This window comes from Lactuca sativa, chromosome 6 (genome assembly GCF_002870075.4).
Source record: "Lactuca sativa cultivar Salinas chromosome 6, Lsat_Salinas_v11, whole genome shotgun sequence".
Lineage (NCBI taxonomy): Eukaryota > Viridiplantae > Streptophyta > Magnoliopsida > Asterales > Asteraceae > Lactuca > Lactuca sativa.
The window spans coordinates 67,528,976-67,547,757 of NC_056628.2; the positions used below are offsets into that span (position 1 = coordinate 67,528,976).

Consider the following 18,782-nt stretch of genomic DNA (forward strand, 5'->3'; position numbering starts at 1 on the left):
GCACTCAACCCGAGGAGGAAACTCCGGTTGAACCGATTGACGAGTCCTTACCTCTTAGACGTTCCGATAGAGTTAGAGTTCAACCCCAGTTTTATGGTTTTCATATTACTACCGAAGGGGACACGTATATTAGTGATGGTACACTAATAAATCTTGATGAACCTAATAGCTATAAGGAAGCCATGGCATGCCTGGAGTCTGCAAAATGGAAAGAGGCAATGGATAGCGAGATCCAATCCATGTATGATAACAAAGTTTGGAATTTGGTTGATAATGTGCCCGGACGTAAGACCGTTGGGTGCAAGTGGATCTTCAAGAAGAAGACCGATGTGGATGGAAACGTACACACATATAAAGCGCGATTGGTCGCGAAGGGCTTTACTCAAACTCCCGAAGTTGACTATGATGAGACCTTCTAACCAGTTGCGAAGATAAAATCTATTAGAGTGATGCTAGCGATTGCCGCATTTCATGATTATGAGATTTGGCAAATGGATGTCAAGACCGCTTTCCTTAACGGAAAGTTGGCTGAGGATGTTTACATGGCTCAACTAGAGGGGTTTGTGGATCCGAAGCATCCGAATAGAGTGTGTAAGCTTGAGAAGTCCATTTATGGACTTAAGCAAGCGTCTCGTAGATGGAATCTTTGCTTCGATGAGAAAGTCAAAGAGTTTGGATTTATACGAAGAGAAGATAAATCTTGTGTATATGTCATAGCTAGTGGGAGTATAGTAAGCTTCCTCGTTCTATATGTCGATGACATATTACTCATAGGAAACGACATCCCATCTCTTCAGGAAGTTAAGTCCTGGCTCGGGAAGTGCTTCGCTATGAAGGACCTCGGAGAGGCTTCTTACATTTTGGGAATAAGGATAGTGAGAGAAAGAAGTAAGAGACTAATTGGACTTAGTCAAAACACTTACTTAGAGAAGGTACTAAAACGTTTTAGTATGGAAAACTCGAAGAAGGGAGAATTACCGATACAAATTAATGCCAATTGAGTAAGACTCAAAGTCCGAGTACCGAAGCTGAAATAGCAGAAATGATCCGAGTACCATACGCTTCCGCAGTTGGCTCAATCATGTACGTTATGACTTGTACTCGCCCTGATGTAGCCTTTGCTTTGAGCATGGTTAGTAGATATCAAGGAAACCCTGGCAGAGCCCATTGGATTGTGGTGAAGAATATCCTTAAGTACCTTCGGAGGACGAAGGAATGGTTCTTAGTCCTCGGAGGGAGTGATGACTTGAAGGTGCGAGGGTATAGTGACGCCAGCTTTCAGACCGACAGGAACAACTACCGTTCGCAGTCGGGCTGGGTCTTTACCCTGAATGGAGGAGCAGTGACTTGGAAAAGTTCCAAGCAAGAAATCGTAGCTGATTCAACGTGCGAATCAGAGTACATTGCAGCAAGCGAAGCGTCGAAGGAGGCAATATGGCTGAAGAACTTCATCGGTGATCTTGGAGTTGTACCTGCCATAAAGGAGCCCATGGAGATTTTTTGTGATGATGAAGGAGCGGTTGCCTTGACCAAGGAACCGAGAGATCATGGTAGATCAAGACATATCGACAGAAAATATCACTTTATTAGACATCGTGTAGAAGAAGGACAACTCGTAGTGAAGAGTATCATCAGAAGATAACCCAACAGATCCGCTTACGAAGGGACTGAGTAGGGTTAAGCACTTGCAGCATGCTAGGAGTATTAGGCTGATGGATGATGTTAGCATAGATTAGATAGTAGCAAAAACGTGTAATAGATAAATGTAATTAACATTTGATGATTAAATAAAGGAGTTTTATTTATGAGTAATGTTACTGTCTTATGTTAATTGTTTAACTATTGTTTCATTTTGCATGTTTTGACTTCCAAAATAATTGAGTTTATTAAGAATAATCGAATTATTCAAATTGTCCACAATCGTTCATATGTTGGAAGTAGATATGAATGAAGATTGTCGTGAATTGGTGCGTAGATTGTCTAAATGGTATTAGACATAGCAAAAGATTGTTGTGACGTTCATGAGTGCTTATGAACTGGTTTTGAGCATTGGAACAAACCCGTGCTTGCTGGAATCACCTTATGGAATATGATGTAAAAGGATGATCGCAAGACGATAATATCATATAGTCTTAAAACCTAGATATATGGTTTGTTATTTGTTAATTGATTGTACATTGATAATGCGAAAACGCATCAGCAACTCGGTGTTATAAAACGCATTGTTGTGTATAGTTAGTTAATGAATAAGTATATTAGGCAAGTATTTGACCCGGTTGTGCATGGTCCTTTTGGGTTGCCTTCACCATAGCAACTTGATAGGATGATTTATTAAGAGAGAATAAATATTATTAATATATTATGGGAATAATATAAAGAATAATAATATTGTTATTTGATTAATATAAGTCATAAATTAATTGGTATTAATTTGGTGACTTAAAGAGATTAATTAAATAAGAGGGTATAAACTGTCAATTGTTTGATAGTTAAACAAACTTTAGACTGTAAATCCATATTGGATAGGGGTGGACGGATTCTAGAAGCTAGAGATAGCTTAAAATCGTCCAAGGCTATCTAAGGAATGGATTTGGATTGCTTTAAGAGAAGATTATCCAATTAGGGTTAAAGCTGTAACCCTTAAGGAGTCTACAAGTATAAATAGACCCCATGGCAAAGGGAAATAGGCACTTGATCTAAAGTAGAGAACCCCTGTCCGAATTCCTCCCCTCTCCTCTCTCTCTCTCTCTCAAATCATCCTCCTTTGCTATTTGGTGTTTGTAAGCCATTAGAGGAGTGACAATTGTGACTCTAGAGCTCCAAGACAACAAGATCAAACAAAAGATTCAAAGGTATGATTCTAGATCTGTTTTGTATTGTTCTTATACCTAACTAGTCATTAGAAGTCTTGGATTCAAAGCATGTTTAATTAGAAAGCCTAGATCCAAGCATTAGGGTTTTGCATGCGCACATAGGAAAGTTCTTATGGCCAAAATCCATCAGTATTGTGGGTGGACTCCCTAAAATAATATTTTTAATAAAAGAAGAAGATCCATAGGATAAATCCTTAGGAATATATAGGAGAAAACCTACTGACAAGTATCATGGAGAAATCCCTGAACAGGTACTGTAAGCATAGATGATCCTTATGGTAAATCCTTAAGAATAAAAAAGATAATGAGGATGTGAAATTGGGTTAATTGTTTGATAATTAAACATATTAATTATATTATTGTGGGTTGAAAACCCTATATAATCACCAGGTTTCCCAACCTGACCCACTTAGTCTGTTGTATCACAGGTAGCAATATAAAAGATACATTATGCTGAGAGATTTGAGAAGTATTAGGCTACTAGTCTAATTACCGTAAGGCTTGTAATATTTTGTTATGCTTATGTTTATGTATTGACGATGATATCTTAACGTTTTGATATAAATAAAATACATTTCTTCGAAAATGCTTTGATAATATTATTATCATGTTTTTAGGAAAAAATTCTCAATATTATTCTTAAAAAAAGATACTCTGATTTTAAATAAGCATATACAAAGCGGTATTTTCTGACTATGAAATTGGGGATGTCACAGTTGGATAGCTAAAATTTTGTTTGATCTTGAAATTAAGTTTTTAAATGCTTCTGATATATATTGTGATAATGATTCTACAATAAATTTGGCTCAAAATCCTCTGTTTCATGAGAGGGTTAAGCATTTTGAGGTTGATGTTCATTTGTAAGGGAAAAATTTCAAAATATGTTGCTAAACTTGTTAATATTGAGTCTGATAAAAATATTGTTGATATTTTTACAAAAGGGTTGTCATTTCCTTAACAAAATTTGTTTTCATGAAAATTGGGAATGTTGGATCCTTTTTTTAAACTGTCACTTAAATATGTTTATGACATTTTTAGTTTGAGGGGAGGTGCTGAATTAACATATGTCTTTTTTCAAACTAAAATTGGCTTGATTTTTTATTATTTACGTTTTGGATATTTTATAAATGGTTTTATGTTTTGGGGTATATTTTGTATGTTTTGTGTTTGTTGTAGTGTTGCAGGTAAAATTGTTTAAAAGTCCCGCGGGTTGATTTCGGATCATGGATAACCCATGGGTGCTAGTTTGGATTTTATATAATGCTCGTTGGGTCGTTTCAACTTCATTAATACATAAACACTAACATATCTTCACTTGTTTTCTCTTTTGATTAGGGTTTCTATAACACCCGAAATCCAGAATGCCAATTAAGGAAAGAAAAAACCCCAAGTCAAGAGGTTTACTCGTCTAGTCCAGGGGGATGACTCGACGAGTAAGAGCGAGTTTTGGGACGTGGGTTAAGTGACCTACTCGACGAGTTGGAAGACCAAATCATCGAGTTGGTATGGGGTTGGGAAACCCTAAATTCGGGCTTTTGTTCCCTATTTAAGCATCTTATTCTCCTCCTATCAGCCTCATTTCTAGCCTACCCTGCCCAAACCTTAATCCATAAAACCCTAGTGCCTTCCATGAGCTTGTGAGCCATATATGAGTGTTTCTTGAGTGCTTGGAAGCTTGAAGAAGAAGGAGAAGCCTTGGGGATACAAGAAGAGACTAGTAGATCCCGAAACCTCTTGCACTCCTCATCATTTCCTGGTAAGAAAGTTCCAACCTTGATCATTATGCACTTAAATCTCTTCTTTGTCACTTTATGAGGGTTTTTGGTCCAAGTATCCTAGCATGTGAAGAATGGACGTCCCAAAGGCTTATATTTCCAGATCTAGAACCATTAAGGGTTGTTAATGCATAAAGGTGCAAACTTTATGCCATAGAAGTCCCCATGCAAGCAACATAGTGTTCTTTTGGCCTCTATAGCTCAAAAGGTCATGTATGGAATGAATAAAGGCATGAGCTTTGCATGGTTATGAGATGTTTGGGTCCAGATCTATGTTTGGATGCATTAGTTTGATGTATGGTTTGCTTGTGGACCAAGATCTAGGTCCTTAAGAGTTAGGGTTTGATTAAAATCCTTTATTCAAGGGTATTAATGGGTAAAGTTGGAAACTTTCCCCTTCTAAGGTCATTTACTGAGTGTATTCGAAGTTTGGAGTTGGGATCTGAAGTATAGGGGCTTAATCCATTAAGATAGCCCAAACAGACTAAGGGACTTGCCGAGTCCAGGGAGGAACTCGACGAGTCGAAGTGAGTTGTCCCGTTTTCTGTATGGAGGAACTCGACGAGTCTGAGGAAGGACTCGACGAGTTGATTCGATAAATCGCGACCATGAGTAGCTTGGGAACTCGGCGAGTCAGGGGTTGACTCGACGAGTTGGATCATGGTTTCAGGATTCTGAGTCTTAGAACTCGACGAATTGATGGAGCAACTCGACGAGTTGAGTCAACTCGAAGCGTTGACTTTTACCGCTGACTTTGACTTTGAACAAGATTGACTTAGTTTGACTTTTGAGGGCATTTTTGTCTAAGTGTTATTTTGGTGCTGATAGCTTGGGGAGCCGAAGGATCAGCAGTCCGGGAATTGCCGGTTAGCAGCCATAGGAGTATCAGCAGGACTTCCGTAGTGCTAGGTGAGTCTCCTCACTGTTTGTATGGGTCTAAGGCACCAATGCCGGTCCATTTATTTTATGTATGATAGGAAAACTCGGGGGTTAGCCCTAAGCATTGTGCATGAAAGACTAAGAGGTGGATCCTGACACACAGTATGTTATTATGTATGGTAATAAGACTTGGGGGTTAGCCCTAGGCAATATGTATGAAAGACCAGGAGGTGGCTCCTGGCACACTGTATGCTATTATGTATGAAAGACCAGGAGGTGGCTCTTGACACACTATATGCTGATTAGCTAAGTATAATAGTATGTATGCTAGTTGTCTTTGTGATGCTTGCATGGAAGGCCATGAAAATGGCTCTAGGCACTTGTCTGTGAGATCGAGGAGGTGGCCCCCGACTTGGCAAGAAAGACCACGTGGCGGCCCGTGGCATAACAACAAGACTATGTGCGGCACATAGCACCTTATTTGGTATATGATTGATATGTATGGCTCACAGTATGTATGTCATGTATGGCCCAGTTGATATGTATGGTATGTGGTATTTGGGGAACTCACTAAGCTTCGTGCTTACGGTTTACAGTTTTGGTTTAAGGTATCTTCAGTTTTTGGATAAGGAGCTCGGGATGATCGCATTGCATTCACCATATTATTCCGCATTACGTGATCTTTGGGATTAGACTCTGATATTTATTTTAAATGAAATGTTTTCAATGTTTGGGGACAAAGTTACTAAGTGTTTTCTTATATTACAAATGAAATTTTTGGTCTTAAATTTTAGGATGTTACAGTTTCTATAAACTAAGGTTTCTAGTTTCTTCAGTTAACTCTTTTGTGTTCTTAGGAGAGAGTAGAGCAGGTTGATGTAGTGAGTTTTTGTTGTAAAAGTAATAAACCACTAATCTATGCAATAAAAATAGATTGTTCATGTTGTAAAATATCTTTGTTATTTTGAACAAAGACCTTCATTGGTTTTTGATGTAGTAACTTTTGACTGCGCAACCCAATAGATCTTATTCGTATCATTTCCATCGCTCCACATAAATTGTCGCCTTAGTTTTTTTTTCAAGGGAAAATGAATTATAAACCCAATGAAGTTTCCAAACCATTCAAAAAACCCTCAATTTTGTCTGTTCAAGAAAACCCAACAAACTTAACATTTTGTCTAAAAAAGCCCAACTAAATTACACTTCTCATTTAGGGTCAACCGGTTAATGAAAGTCAACGAATGACATGGCTTATGACGTGTAATTAAATATCGGAAAATGACTTGTAAGACTAACAAAGTTTTAAAACCGTTCAAAAAAACTCAATCATGTTTTGTCTGTTGAAAAAACCCAACGAACTTACACTTTTGTTCAATTCTCATTAGAGGCAACCAGATTCATTGGGTATACAACTAGTTGGCAAATGACATGACATGATATTTAATGACATGGAATAAACATATTAGAATTGTCCTTTATATATCGATTTAGGGCTTGGAGAAGAGAAAAACGAACGACGTTTGTGTTCGATCTCTTATAATAGCTACTTCTTCTTCTTCCTCTCAATCGTTGATGTCCAACTCAAGATCCACAAAGAATATATTTGGCGATGTAAACTCTTGTGGATGTAGACGCCCTTCTCAGATTTGGACATCTAGATGGAGTATCATCCAGAGATAATGTTTAGGGCTTGTTCGAACAAATGGCTAAGTGTAATTGAAAGCTTTATCACGTCCATTTTAATAAGTTTTGTATTTGAAAGAAACCAAATAAATAGATAGAATATGGACATGATAAAACTTTCAATTACACTTACCCATATGTTCGAACAAGCCATGAACTTTGCTTGAACAAGCCCTGAATTTTTTCTTTAGATAATCCTCTGTTCTAGATGTCCAAATCCAAGAAGGGCGTCCACATCCACAAGGGTTTTCATCATCAAATATCTTCTTTGTAGATCTTAAGTTGGACATCAACGTTTGAGAAGAAGAATAAGAAATAGCTACATGAGATCGAACACAAACGTTGTTCGTTTTTCTCTTCTCCAAGTCCTGAATCGATCTAAAAAGGGCAATTCTAATATGTTTATTTTATTTCATTAGATATAATGTCATGTCATTTGCCAACTAGTTGTATACCTAATGAATTTGGTTGCCTCTAATGAGAATTAAACAAAAACGTAAGTTTGTTGGGTTTTTTTCAACAAACAAAGCATGATGAAGTTTTTTGAATGATTTTGAAACTTCGTTAGTCTTACAAATTATTTTCCGATATTTAATACACGTTATAAGCCATATCATTCGTTGACTTTCATTAGCCGGTTGATCCTAAATGTTAAGTTCGTTGAATTTTTTTGAATAGACAAAAAAATTAAGTTTTTTAAACGGTTTAAAAACTTCGTTGAGCTTATAAGTCATTTTTTTTTCAAATATTTTTTTTGTTTTTTTTTTTGAAAGAGACAAATATCTTTTTTGTTATGTACATGAGAGCTTTACCATTGATTTTCACATTAATATTTTTTTTTGGTGATTTCAATTTAATTAAATTCTTTGACAGTTGGGAATTTAAATATACTAATGAAATTTTAAACGCACAGATCAAAGAATCAAATCACATCATTTATCCATGTTCTAACGAAGCTTAAATTTGATGAATATGAATACAATAACGTTGACGAATGTTTTTGGTCAATCCTATTAATGACCACATATTTAACGGGCCAGCTCAAACTTTGACTCCGCAGATGGGAGTGGGAGCCATGTCTCTTCGGTAGATTCAAAAACCCTTTTCTCAGGTGGACACAACATTACAATTTACATTATTACTAATCCACTATTTACAAATCTACACCCCACTGATCCATTCAATCGACTTCCTCAATCCTCATCGAGTCTTTGTCTTGTTCTCTGTTAACGGAGACGATGAGTTTCCGGTTTAAGTTTCCGCCACCGCTGCCGCCGTCTTCTTCAATTTCCCTTAGGAATTTATTCATCTTCTTCGTCTGCATCATCATGTCCCAGAAATCCAACGCTCAAACTCCGCGAACTGATCCTTCGGAAGGTACTATCACTACTCTCTCTGTCACTCCCTCATTAGATCGACTACGAGTTTAATCTGATTAATATATCAGATTTGAGCTTAATTATCAGTTATCTGGATCGATTACGAGCTCACGATGCTGTATTTTGATACAATCGGTTCATATTCGTATATTCTGATCATTTGACTTGATTCACCGTGCTGTTCTTAGTTGAAACCAAATCGAAAATGTTGAAGCATCAGATATTCAGATTGAATTAACAAGAATTAGTATCCAGATTTCTCGTTCTTCCATCTGTTCATGTCGGCTTAGCTGTCCCGTCCGTCGGCTCAGCTCATACTTGCCGAATAGGGAGTTGTCAGCCATCTGAATAGTCCAAAAATTGGATAATTTCGTAATATAATAATGTCAGTACTTTTCATACATAAAAAAATAAAAATAAAATAAAAGGATATATGTATACATTGTTAACTTTAAGAAGCTGTGAGTTCAGTTAAGACACAATCTACATTTATTCGAAATAACTTTCACAAACATAAATTGAAAAAAATATGTAGTGCAATTTATTGTTAAAAAAAATAGAATTATGAATGATGAATTGTTGAATTATTATATGTATGTATTTTGTATTTTGTATTTGATATTAGACAAAGAAATAATAATAACATTATAAGTGCAAATTTAATTTCAAAGCAGAAAGACTAAAATAGTTATTTGATTCTAAGTTTCACACTAACATTTGCAGGTCAGACTTGCCAACTTCCTTTTTAGGATGTAATTGACTTCAAAATCATAATAAAGTCTTGGACATTGATTTAAGGAATCGTCGAAGATATTTGGAAAGAGGACCTTTTTAACAACTTTCCTCATAAATTAACAAATTTCACACTTATTTGAGCATCTAGTTTTTACGTTTTTTTAATCATAAATACAGTAATAAATATTTTTGTCAATCCGATCCAAGCTACCTAAATTTGACATTTTTTTATATATCAATTAGCACAATAATATTTTTTTTGGTCAAATTTAGTGGATATGTATTTTACTAAAGCAATTAAATATCGAAGAAAATTCTATTGTTAACCTGCTATGGCAAATGATAGCAAATCAAAGTGGCCGACAAAATAAAATATATCAAACTACAAAACTAAATTGTCAAAATTTGTGACATTTATATATTTTTCCCTAATAAAAGCTTAAAATAAAAATCATTTGATGCAATTTTCATAGGATTTCGATGATACTTTTTATTCGGGATGCTAATGATTTAATTTATAAATTTATATTTAGATATTTTAAGAACTTTATTAAATATAAAACAATATGTCTAATTGACGTAATTGTCCATCAACCATATGAAAGACTCTTGCAAGTATTGCTAAATGCTAACGACACACGTCTTGCTATGAAGCGGTGCAATCTTATATTGTTCTTTGACCTTGACTATATTTGTCATAAATAGTCTTTGACCTTTAAGGTATTCTTTAGCTTCATTTACTACATCTCTATCTATTTTAGAACTACAACAGTTCCTTCAACTCATTTCAATATATATATATATATATATATATATATATATATATATATATATATATATATATATATATATATATATATATATATATATATATATATATATATGTTTCTAAGTTAGTAAATATGTTTATTTCCAAACAATACTAACTTACGTTTATGAATATTGAATCTCTTAGTTAGAGGTGTTTTATTAGATATAACAATAATAAAATATCGAATTAACGACCATTAATGTTTTTCCTTGTCTCTCCAAAGTCCAAAGTATTGCGTTTTTGAATTAACGACCATTAGAAATGGTGTAACCGTATACATATTGCGTTTTTGTCTTTTTCTTACTTTTATTTATTTATTTAAACTAGGTGTGAGACCCATGTATTACATGAGTTTATTTAAAAGAAAAACTAAATACAAAATTTTAAAAATTTGAGAAGTTTGAATTTATAAAAAAAATGAGAAAACATTAAATTATAAAAATTAAAGTGTATTTTTTTCTCTTTTAAATTTAAACATATAATCTAGATAAATAAATGAAAAGTTAATGAATCTTTAATTTAGTAATTTTGAAATTTAAAGGAAAGTTTATTAATGAAATTGATATGCATTTATTATGGTATATATTATCTAGAATTTAATAAAAATAAAAAACCATAAAAGGACATGTAGAATTAAAATTAATTTAAAATAACCACAAAATTACATGTGACAAAATAAATGAGAATGTGATATATGACAAAAGGATCTTTATTTATTAGGAGAATTTATTTATTTATTTATTATGACATTTGTGACAAAATAAATAAATAAGAATTTATTATGACATTTGTGACATATAACAAAAAAAATCTTAATTTATCAGTAAGGATTTAAATTTCTTTGACATTTTCAAAAGAAAAACCTAACAAAAAAAAACCAAAAGCCAAATAATGTATTTTAATGAATCCGGGTAAAACCGACGGGTTGCTAGACTACTGCTATGCATCTCAATCGTATATGCTAAACGAAACCTTGAAGGAATGAGCATCGATCGATGAATAAGCAATTGCTCCATTTTTTTTTTCAATCGAACAGTGAGAGCGTTAAATTCGATATTTCAACAATGGGATGTTCAAATTCCGATGGGGCAGTGGAACATAAGCGGAGAACCATGCAGCGGAACAGCGCTCGGATCAGATTTCGACAACGAGAACAGAATTGCAGCAATCCAATGCAATTGCACCTTCGACAGCAACACCACTTGCCATATTACCAAACTGTAAGTCTTTCGTCTTCTTCAATCAATCACTTTTCCGATTTAAGTTTATCAAAAAGCAACCCCACTTGTAGGATGTCCACGTGTAATTTGAAAGGACAATGTTGTAATAAGGGAAAAATGCTTTTTCTTGAGATTTCTCTATCTTTTTGTTTCCAGGAAAGTCAGTCAACTTAACAGGCAAGGGGTTATTCCTGAAGAACTTGCTGCTCTAACTTATCTTGCTGTGTTGTATGTATTTTTCTTTAACTTTTCAATCCTTTCTTTTTCTCAAAAGTATTAATCCAAATCAATCTTCATAATATCTTTCACTTCTGCAGAAAAATTGATCAGAATGCCTTCACTGGTACCTTGCCTCCATTCCTTGGAAATTTTTCTGCAATGGTGGTATTGTAAGTGTACGATTTTTATTTATTTAACTGGATAAAGTTTTGTTGAATCATTTAGTTTTACCTAATGTACATAAATAGAATCCAAGTTATATAATCTTAATCTGAAATGTTATACTCCTAGAACATTCTTTTGTTGCATGTGGCATAGCATGTTCAGATTTATCCCATCAAATATAGCATTCCAAAAATATATATATCTTAAAATTGTCGATTTTTTTGTCTTAATACTTTCATATTGACAACTTTTTTATTTTTGTTTCCTGAACAGGTCACTTGCCCACAATCAATTCTCTGGTCCCATACCCAAGGAGCTTGGAAATCTTAAAGAACTAAATATGTTGTGAGTTCCTTTTAATGTTATTTTGTATACAAATTTATTGTAGTCAATTTTTTTAAATTATAAAGAACTCTGTCCATGTATTTATAATTCTTTTACTCTTTGTTTATAAACTAAAATATGTTGTCTTTTTTATTGCAGGGCTATAAGTTCCAACAATTTTTCAGGAAGTCTTCCCCCAGAACTTGGAAACCTAGTCAACTTGCAGCAATTGTATGTTATTATTAGAATATATAAATTATATATGCAACAAGCATATTATATTATATAATATAATTTAATATCTGATTTTATATAAAATTTGCAGTTATCTAGACAGTTGTGGTGCTGGTGGAGAGATTCCCTCTACATTTGCCAACCTCCAAAATATGATTGTCATGTATTATTTTTCTCTCTCATTAATCTCTTTATTTTTTATGGGAAAATCATGGAATTATTATCAATATACATTGCTCTCACTTCCAATATAGGTAATGTACTTTATTCCTTTCCCATAATAGCAACATACTTACATCATACTGATTCTATAAGAAACATCTTTTAGTGGAAGGGCATTATGGGCATTATGTAACTTTGTTGTTATTATGGTTAAAAGTTGTAAGAAAATTGCTATTATTGTGTGAAAGATCAAATACTTTGCCTATATTTGTAAAAAGAGTAAAGTATGTTGTTATTTCATGTACTTTACCTTTTTTTTTTAGTATAAGTGAAAATCAAATACAACTTCTAATTATTTGCTTACTATGAGATATGTTATTGGTTTTCAGGTGGGCATCAGATAGCCCTTTTTCTGGAAAGATACCTGCTTTTATAGGAAACTGGACAAAATTAGTGAGCCTGTGAGTAAGAATAGTTATATCTCAAAATTTTAAGCTACAAAAAGTATCAGTTACTTATTTGTATTTTTTATTTGATAATTTAGGAGACTTCAAGGGAATAATTTTGAAGGTCCTATACCAGCTTCTTTTTCAAATTTGACCTTGTTGACTTCTCTGTGAGTTCAATTTTTCTCTCTATCTTTATCATTTATCTAAATTATGTGAGTCATGATATGTTTTTAAAGTATTGTGAATTAAATAAATTATCATAATTGACAATATTACTTACGCATATAATCAAACTAAACATATATGTAAATGACATAATTTTCTAGTTCATCTCTTGACTTTATCATGAACTACTTTTAAATTTATACATGAAATTTTACAGGCGAATAAGTGATTTGCAGAATTTCAGTTCATCTCTTGACTTTATCACCAACTTGAGGAACCTAACTGATTTGTAAGATGCGTAACATAAATCTCTTTCACACGATGTTTTCAAATCTTTACCAAATTACTAACCATTTTTTTCATCTTTTTAACCAGAGTTATAAGAAACGCATTAGTTTCAGGTCCTATTCCACCAAACATTAATCGATTGGAAAAGCTAGAAACACTGTAAGTTTTTCATGCAAATTGTAAACAAATAACTTTACACAATTCTCTAAAAGGCAAGAGATAATATCATATAATAATTACTGTATTATTTCTTTTTTGGTAGAGATTTAAGTTTCAACAATTTAACTGGTCCTCTACCACAAACATTAATGAATATGAGTTCCCTCCTTTCCTTGTAAGTTTTCATTACAATTTCTCTTACAATCCCATATACAATAATTTAACTGTTTTTTTTTTTTAAAAGTTATTATTATTATGTGTTGTGTTATTTGATGTGGTTAGGTTTCTTGGAAACAATAGCTTGTCTGGTTCTCTTCTTCCTGAAAAAAGTGTACGTCTTCAAAATATGTAAGTTGATTACAGCTACTTGAACATGTTTACTGTTTAAGTTAATTTACTTTTTTCATTTTCTTGATTTAACAAGAAATTTATTTTGTAGAGATTTGTCTTACAATGAACTCTCTGGATCTTTTCCTCCGTGGGTGATTCCATCATGGGCAATGCCTAATCTGCAATTGTATGTTTACTTTCATGTTTCAATGTCACTTTTTTTAGATATCTTTATCACTGATATTCATTTTCTGCCCATTTTGTATGTCTTAATCCATTTCATTTGCAAAAGTGAACTTTTTTTTTTTTTGTAATTCTATTTATATATTGGAATGTTTATGTGTTAATTTCAGGAATTTGGTGGCTAATAACTTTAAATTTGACAGCACAAACACAAGGTAACCAATCAATGTCTTTTTTTTTTTTTTTGATTTTTTAATTCTTATTTCTGTTTGCAGTATTTTCCCAGGATTAGTTTGTCTTCAGAGAGACTTTCCTTGCAACAGGAACACAACAGCACCTTGTAAGTTGCTCATTATTTCTTTCCATTCTTATCTTCTTCACTTCATTATTTTCACTCCAACTTATTATTATTTTTTTTAATTAATAATCTTTATTACTTTCTAAAGATACCAGCTTTGCAATCAAGTGTGGTGGATCAGGAGTAAGGGCAAATGGCATACAATTCGATACAGAAAACTCTACAGCCTTGGGACCCGCATCCTACTATTTATTTCAAGAAAAATGGGCTGTGAGCAATGGGGGTATAGTAATTGACAGAAAAGACCCTTCATTCATACAAACTACATCAATCAAAGTCAACAACACAAGATACCCTGAGCTTTTCACAACTTCAAGAAAATCTCCTGGATCCCTTAGATACTATGGTTTAGGCCTTCAAAATGGTCCTTACACCATAACCCTTTTCTTTGCTGAAACTGTCTTCAATTTAACCACAAGCATCTGGAAGGGTCACCCCAGGCGCCTCTTTGATATTTACATCCAGGTTAGACTGCTATTTTAGATTATATAATTTTTTTTTTCCATTTTTTATTAATGAGGGTATTTTGGTCTTTTTTTTACAATGTTCTTCAGGGACAACGTGAACAAAGGGATTTTGATATATCAAAGGAAGCAGGTGGTGCTGGAATAGCTCTAGAAAAGAATTATGATGTTACAGTGACACAAAATCATATTGAAATCCATCTTTTTTGGGCTGGAAAAGGGACTTGCTGTATACCTGAACAGGGAGATTATGGTCCTTTAATTTCTGCCATCAGAGTTACCCCTGGTAATAATCAGAAAATGCATACATATTCTTTTATCTCATTTTGATTCTAATGATTTCTGATTTTTTTTAATTAGGTTTCAAAGTGAAGGGTAATTCTTCAAATAATACTGGAATAATAATTGGTGTCATAGCTGGTGTGGGATCTGTCTCCCTTATTTTCTTAATTTTTGGTTTATTATACTTGAAAAGGAGAAGGTCAAAAGACGAGGAAGAAGAAGGTAACTAACAATTATATCAGTTATTATTATTATTATTGTATAGGTGTGTTTGGTATGCAATTCCATAAATTTTCTAATCATATTTCTTTATTTTTTTTGTTTTCACAGAAATTCTTGGCATTGGACCAAAAGTAAATACTTATAGCTATGCAGAACTGAAAACTGCAACTGCAGATTTCAGTAGTTCAAATTTCCTTGGAGAGGGTGGTTTTGGACCTGTTTACAAGGTTTTTCTTTATCTATTAAGTTTTCTGCATATACTCCATTAGTTTCTTGTTAAAAAAAAATAATAATGAGGTTTATTAATATGTGTCACAGGGGATATTGAATAATGGAAATGTAGTAGCTGTGAAGCAACTCTCAGTAGCGTCCCACCATGGAAAGAGTCAATTTATAACTGAAATTTCCACCATTTCATCTGTCCAACATTGGAACCTTGTTAAGTTACATGGTTGTTGTATTGAAGGAGCTAAAAGGCTCCTTGTTTATGAGTATCTCGAGAACAAAAGCCTTGATCAAGCACTCTTTGGTATGCAAAATTCAAAAATCTTTATATACCTTTTATTATCTTTTAATCATAATGCTTCACATATCTTAAACAAAAAGAAAATGAAAAGAACATACGACATATATTCCCTTTTCCTAATAAATGTAACTACATTCTTAATATGACTACGGTGTTAGAACACTTGCATCAAACAAAAACATTTGATATAAACAAACGACTGATTTACCCTTGTGTGTAAATAACGATAGAAAAACAAATATGAAAATCAAAATCAAAATCTAAGTATGTTGATGTGTTATAATAGGTAAAAGGAATGTGCAAATCGATTGGGCGACACGTTTTAATATATGCTTAGGAACAGCAAAAGGTTTGGCTTATCTTCATGAAGAATCAAGGCCAAGAATTGTGCATCGCGATGTGAAAGCAAGCAATATCTTACTCGATGCTGATTTATCCCCCAAAATTTCTGATTTTGGATTAGCAAAACTATACGATGACAAAAGAACCCATATGAGTACTCGCGTCGCTGGAACCATGTCAGTTTTTTTTTTTTTTTTTTTTTCACGACATTATAATAATAGTTTATTAAATAACCCACTAATATTATATTTATTTTAATATATGTTAGTGGGTATCTTGCACCGGAGTATGCAATGCGTGGACATTTAACATCAAAAGCTGATGTTTTTGGATTTGGAGTTGTGTGTCTTGAGATTGTTAGTGGGAGGCCCAATTATGAGGACAAACTCGATTCCGAACAAAAGTATCTTCTCCAATGGGTATGATCAAAATAAATTATTATTATTTTTTTCTAAATAAAAATCCCTTCATTATAATCAACATGTTTGTGGTGTTTCAAGGCATGGAGTCTATATGAAAGCAACCGAAGCCTAGAGCTTGTAGATCCATCTTTAACATCTTTTGATGAACAAGAAGCTACACGTATGATAGGAATAGCTCTCATGTGTGTTCAAGCATCACCTTCTTTAAGACCCGCTATGTCACGTGTCATTGCAATGCTCTCAGGCGACATTGAAATAAGTCAAGTCACTACAAAACCAAGTTATTTAACCGATTGGGATTTCAATGATACCACCAACACTTTTTATGATGAAGAAACTCCTCCTTTTTCATCTGAAACTACAACCATCACTACAAATACAAATACAAATACAACCACAAGTACTTCTACGGGTATTGAGTCAACGTCATCACCTATAATCATGTCTGAGATGATCAACAATGGGAATTTAAGAGATGGAAGGTGACATATTTTCAGACACCGGGAACTTGTACATTGTATATTTTATAAAATTAGAATTCTTGAATTTGTTGTAATTAGTAGAGTAAGTTGAAGAAGTTCAATGATTGTATATGCAAAACCTAGTTATTTAATTGATTGGATGGGATATGTAGAGATTAGCAAATGTCCAAAACCAAAACTAGTCATGAGAAATAGTGATTCGACCTACCTATCTTTGTCAACGGATCGATATAAACAAATCAGTTTCAATTATAAACAGTTTTTAAACCGGATCAAAATTAGTCCTAAATCGAGTTTTTAAGAATATATATAGATCAGTTCATAAAGAGTCTCGTTTTTTTTGTTCCATTAGTTTTTATTAGTAAGTTTTTTTTTGTTAATATATTATTATTTTAATATGCAAAATAGAGTTCTAACAAAATAGTACTCATACCTTTACTTTTTTTTTTTTTTTTTTTTATTAACGTGATATATTAAAATAAAACTGTAATAATATTTTGAAAGATATTACGTGTTAATTTTCTTTTAACATTTATTTAACAAAAATATATTCTTACAAATTTTTTTTAATATTCGACTTTTTTCAATGTTTTTTTATCTTTATCTATCTAAAATGTTATATAAATCAAATCATCTTTTCAATTTGTCATTATCTAAGCATATACGGACGGATACAAGATTTCAAAGTAGGGTGTTATGGGAAAATCAGAGTTTGCATGATAGTAGAAATAATAAATGGAAATATTTCGAAATCTTTTGCATTGCATCTAGAAAAATCAAGGGTTGCACGTGTCACTGTGTGTCCTATGCTATTAAAATTTGAATAATAAAATTAATTGATATTGATATTTAAATAAATAAGAAAAAGATAAAGTATTATATGACCGTACTATTTTTAAATATGTTTAATTTTAAAAGTTGATATAAGGTTTTGTAGAATATTATATCGTTGATTTATATATATGAGATAATGACTTAAAAGGGTAATATATTTTTCGATTTGTACACATTTGGTCACTAACTTTTTTTTTCGTCTATATTTACCCCTTCAACTTGTTAAATTGTACACATTCAGTCTTTATGACTGGTTACTCCAAGTTTGCCGGGAAACCTAATATTATTACCACTAGAGTTTAGTCTATTATTCGCCGATACTAATTAATAGTCTAGCTATTATTACTATTATATAAGCGTTATACAATACTTATATAACCCATAATAATAGCCCAAATACTTATTATAAGTTCGTAATAACATTACTATAATTAAATAAAAGTTATATTAAAAATAGCGTAGGCGTAGCTCACTTACAGTGAGTTTTATAGAAAACCGGACTTTGCTTGGAGCAGCGTTCCTGAGCCGAAAAACTCTTCTTCTCGGAGCCGTCGAGCACTCCGGGACTTCCGCTTCGTGCTAGGGAGGTTCCCTAGGCTTTTCTGGGGGGGGTGTTTGGTGCTAGAGAGAGGTTCTAGAGAGAGAGAGTAAAAAAAAGAAAGAATATGAAAGGTGTGAAGAAAATGAGGGTAAAAGAGGTTCTATTTATAGGGTGAAATATGACTGAACTTGGTGCCACATGTCACCATATGGTGGCAAGACTTGGGGAGAAAACAATGACCAAGATTGTGCCACGTCATCCATTTTCGCACATCAC

The 18,782-nt window shown here is 33.1% G+C and overlaps 1 protein-coding gene across 2 annotated transcripts; it reads left to right on the forward strand.

Moving 5' to 3' along the window:
* The first annotated feature begins 8,282 nt into the window (after positions 1–8,282).
* Positions 8,283–17,294, forward strand: LOC111877497 (probable LRR receptor-like serine/threonine-protein kinase At1g56140). Of its 2 annotated transcripts, XM_023874015.3 has the most exons (24): positions 8,283–8,587; positions 11,172–11,355; positions 11,512–11,583; positions 11,673–11,744; positions 12,013–12,084; positions 12,223–12,294; positions 12,389–12,460; positions 12,849–12,920; positions 13,004–13,075; positions 13,291–13,362; positions 13,449–13,520; positions 13,624–13,695; positions 13,803–13,868; positions 13,960–14,037; positions 14,204–14,248; positions 14,309–14,373; positions 14,480–14,856; positions 14,946–15,141; positions 15,216–15,359; positions 15,468–15,586; positions 15,678–15,888; positions 16,172–16,403; positions 16,496–16,646; positions 16,728–17,294. In XM_023874015.3, the coding sequence occupies exons 1-24, from the start codon at positions 8,449–8,451 to the stop codon at positions 17,133–17,135; spliced, it is 3,135 nt and encodes a 1,044-aa protein (XP_023729783.1). In that variant the 5' UTR covers positions 8,283–8,448; the 3' UTR covers positions 17,136–17,294. The 2 variants fall into 2 exon arrangements, with proteins under 2 accessions (XP_023729783.1, XP_023729784.1); XM_023874016.3 differs by lacking the exons at positions 8,283–8,587; positions 11,172–11,355 and having other exon boundaries at positions 11,535–11,583; positions 11,673–11,750.
* The last annotated feature ends 1,488 nt before the right edge of the window (positions 17,295–18,782 follow it).